Source organism: Mesitornis unicolor, unplaced genomic scaffold (assembly GCF_000695765.1).
Source record: "Mesitornis unicolor isolate BGI_N332 unplaced genomic scaffold, ASM69576v1 scaffold17277, whole genome shotgun sequence".
NCBI classification, from domain to species: domain Eukaryota; kingdom Metazoa; phylum Chordata; class Aves; order Mesitornithiformes; family Mesitornithidae; genus Mesitornis; species Mesitornis unicolor.
Window position 1 is genome coordinate 15713 of NW_010195936.1, and position 4231 is coordinate 19943.

At 49.1% G+C, this 4231-nt stretch overlaps 1 protein-coding gene across 1 annotated transcript in view; it reads left to right on the forward strand.

The window, feature by feature from the left end:
• The first annotated feature begins 467 nt into the window (after nt 1-467).
• The window catches only part of FAM124B (family with sequence similarity 124B), a 4009-nt gene continuing 245 nt past the window's right edge, over nt 468-4231 (forward strand). The window contains exons 1-2 of the mRNA XM_010188292.1: nt 468-1196; nt 3854-4231. The exon at nt 3854-4231 is cut by the window's right edge and continues 1 nt beyond it. Coding sequence (XP_010186594.1) covers nt 468-1196; nt 3854-4231 — 1107 coding nt within the window. The remainder of the gene's footprint in view (nt 1197-3853) is intronic.

Consider the following 4231-nt stretch of genomic DNA (forward strand, 5'->3'; position numbering starts at 1 on the left):
TGCTTCAGTGCTCTGCATCTCCACTGCCCTGTCCTGGGAAGGACACAGAGGTGTTTCTGCACACGTTGGTTGCAGGTAACGCTGTGACTAGAGCTCAAGTCTCGGCGTTGGAAAACGAGCCTTCCTCTGAGCTCTGCTGTGATGTGAGTGACCTGGGACCGCTCACGCAATGCCCTGTCGTTCTTCGCCTGCCTTGTGTACCTTGACTGTGCAGACCTGTGTATTTCACTGGGCTATTGCAAAGCCTGTAGGAAATGGGAATTCATGCTAAGTCCTACAGTGCTTCCCTTGTGTTACTGAGGCTCCAGTAGTGGGAGAAGGAAAAGGAAGGCAACAATTTGTTACAGTGCTTCCCTTGTGTTACTGAGGCTTCAGCAGTGGGAGAAGGAAAAGGAAGGCAACAATTTGCCCTTTTTTTTTGGTTGGTTTTTTGTTTTTTTTTTTTAATTTTGTCAGGAACCTTTGCAATGGATGCCAAAGCAGACTCTCTGATGACTGTGCATCTTCTTGCCAATTCGGGATACTCGTCGCTTCTGCAGCAAACTCTGCATCAGCTTTTGGGGTGGATCTGCCCGGACATTCAGCTTTTCCTGGTGTCTGAGCGAGTTACTCCATTGAAATACTACGAGAGACATTGCAAGAGAAGCTGTGGCTTTCCCGGAATGTCTGTTCTCCTTTTTCTACATGAAGACTTGGGAGAAGAACGGATTTTCCAGGTCCGTGAGCTCTTCCAGCGTCCGCCCTGGCGCTACCAGTGTGCCCAGTTTGCTAATGGGCAAAGCCACCCCTATGCCCCAGCTCAGCAGGACTTCTACGGTCTGGACGAGCAGATGCCCGTGTGGGGCATCAGGCGTGTGCATTGCGGCCCCGAAATCCTGCGTGTCACCCTCTACTGCAGTTTTGATAACTATGAGGATGCGGTGAGACTCTACGAGATGATCCTACAGAAAGAAGCAACCGTGCAGAAAAGTAATTTCTGTGTCTTTGTGCTGTACGCAACCCAAAATATTGCTGTGCAGCTCTGCCTGAAGCAGCTGCCCATTGGGGTGGCTGCTCAGCCCAAGGAGGCATCAGCCTTGCAGTTCAAAGTGCGAGAGATCGGGCAGCTGGTGCCTCTCCTGCCTAACCCCTGCATTCCCATCAGTAGCACCAGGTGGCAAACGCAGGACTATGAGGGAAATACAATTCTGCTTCAGGTATGTCTGGTGCTCCAAGAGGAGGATTTGTTTGTTCGCTTGTTTGTTTTCAAGCAAAGCAGGGCTGGTTAAAACTGGAGACTAAGAGTTTGCTTGTTTATGTTTCCTTCTGAATTTGTGAATGCAGTGATCAGTGTCTGCCAGTGCCGTGATGCCATTGGTAAATACAAGCACAGATCCTTGCAGTATTTTTTATATTATTAGATTAACATCATTACTCCTTGCATGAAATTGAAAATATTAATGCGCTTTTTGAGCAGGCTAGCATAACATCTTCCCTCCCCTGCCTGAGTCGTAGCAGCCTATTTCTTTTTCTGATAAGTCATGATGTTATAAATACTTTTGAAAGCAGATTTTTAGCATCCAAACCCCAGATGTATTGTAAGTGTAGTGCTGATACAACATCACCTGCAATAGATTCTGTGAGCTCTTGAGTGAGCTGTAGTTGGGCACAAGTGCCGAAGAGCTGTGTCATAGGAAATCCCTGCCTTTTCTGTTCGAGTGTGCAGTCCAGCAGTTGTATGAATGCAAACATATAAAAACCAAGGAAGGCTGTGCCGATGTGACACAGAGCAGGAGTTACACATGTGAGCAGGAGGGCAGTGTAGCTCAGTGGGCTTTCTTGCCACTGTGACAGCCCTATTTGTTGTTGTAATTTGGATATTTAAATTTGCCCATCCTGTGGTTTTTCTCTTTATTTCCAGAGCTCATTTACTGCAAATCAGTTTAGTTATTCTGTATGGCCTATTTTTATGCTACTCTGAATGCTAATCCTCAGGGCAGCCTTTGAGTACTTCCCCTTCAGTATCACTTTATATACTGGTTTGCCACCCACTTGGACTGGTCGAGGCCCTGAGCAGCTTCACATCACTTTGAAGTTGATCCTGCATAATTCGATAAGGAAGCAAATAAACCACATCCTCTCTTCCCCCGCCTCCCCCCCAAAGTTGCTCACTAGTTGCTGTTCTATTCCATGTCCTTTCTCTGAGTGTTTACAGGAGATCTCTTTTGCTCAAATTTTACAATTTTAGCCTTAAAACTCAAGTATGATTCTTAAGTAGCAGAGTAGGACCGTCTCCACGTGCTGTTTTCATAAATAAAGACACAAAATATGTCCCTAATCTGGCAGAGGGTTGGCGAGGTGGGTGCCTTGCTCTGAGCTGGTATCCGGGTGCTGTCGTGCTTCACAGGAACAAGTGGGATGTGCTTAACAGGTCCTGGTCCTGTCGGCCTTGTTGGTCTGATGGGTATCTCCTGCCTGGGGAAGTGTTGGTCCGTGTGTTGTCCACCTGTCAGGAGTGCCGCTTGATCTGCAGCTTCACACACAGAATCACAGAATCGCTGGGTTGGAAAAGCCCTCTGAGATCATCACGTCCAACCGTTCCTGTCTACCCCCTAAACCATATCCTTAAGTACCTCGTCTAGCCGCTCTTTAAATACATCCAGGGATGGATGTATTCTGGAAACTTCCTGGAGAAACTTCCTGGAGAAGTTTCTTTCCAAAAGCAGCTGGTCAGGATTTGCAGAAGCGAAGAAGCTCCAGTAGATCCAGTGCCCCTCAGAAGGTTTTGGGACAGGCACAGCTAGCTGTGTGTGCTGTGTTTAGGTCATGCACAGCAAATTGATGGTGTGTGGGCACTAGTCCTGAGAGATCTCTGAAAGCCGTGCACAAGTGGGGAGAAGCTAAATTCAAGTGTAACTCTCTTGTTTCTTTCTCAAAACAGTAAGGTTTATGGCCAGTCACTTCAGCTGTATAATTTATTAGAAGACAGATGAGCCTGCGGGATTGTTCCACTCGGGCATAGCGTCGCTGCTCAACTGAGCGCTGGTGGTGACCGCAGCCCATCCGAGACCATCAGCCTGTCCACAGGGTCAGACTAAGGCTTCCTGCTGCCCAGCTCTGTCCCAACAGCTCCTCACAGCAAGAGGACAAGTGCATGGCTTACACCAAACCCATGGGAAACAGAAACCTACCTGTTTCTCCAGGTGGATCATGGGTGTATAGTCTTTTAGCATCTCCTTCCCGAATTGTTTGGTTTGGGGTTTGTTTGGGGGTTTTTTGTTTATTTTTGTTAGGTTTTTGGGGGTTTTTTGGTTTGCTTGTTTGGTTGGGTTTTTTTCAGCCTTAAGATTCCCAGCATATGTGGCTGTCCCTTTACTGTGCTGGCAGTTGTCCATTTCTGAGCCTTTCCAGCTCCACAGTACTCAGCACTGTACACTGTGGTTGAGGGACAAACACCACAGACCAGCTGGGGGACCAGAGCTGCTCCCTGCATAACAGTGTTCTCCATTTAGTTGGGAATAATGCTGCTTTGTTTGGAATAATTCCTTCAGAAAAGATTTCATTTGCTGTCTAGACTGCTGTCAGGCACTGAGCTGATGCTAACATGGTGCTGTCACAGAAATGAGACGCTGGGATTGTGGTCAACTCACAACCCAGCATTTTGTATGTGAAGCTGGCATTGTTCTTCTCCATGCGCATCGCCTTATCTACGCTGCTCCATCTGCCACGGCTCGGGCTTGTGGGCGTCCTGTGCTCCTGTCCAGGGGCTGACTGACTCGCACTGCAGGAGCCTTCAGCACAGCGAGGCTGAGGGCATCGCTAGTACGGCTGGAGCGATATGCTAATGGGCTTCTCTCCAAATTTTATTCAACAGGTTCAAGACACCTCAAAGCCCTGTGAAACAACTGTTGGGCTTTCCCATCGGCATAATAACACAGGCAAGGGGAAAATCCCGCAGGACTCCGTCGCAGACCTTCTCCATGGAAAGTGGGGCAATCCTGGGCAGAGAAGCCAGAAGGCCAGAGCCACGCTGGTTAGAACAAAATCTGACCAGATAGTAGCCCCTACTCCTGAGCAAGCTGGCAGTGACCTCCGCAGGCACCGCTGCTCTTCTCACAGCGGCCCAGCGGCCCCGTTGTGGTGGGATGCCACCTCCCTCCGCAGAGGGGTACGCAGCAAGCTGCAGGCTTCTCTCCAGGAGAGCCGTGCTCGTCGGCAGGCAGCGGAGACCAACGTCGACACCGGGCTCGCC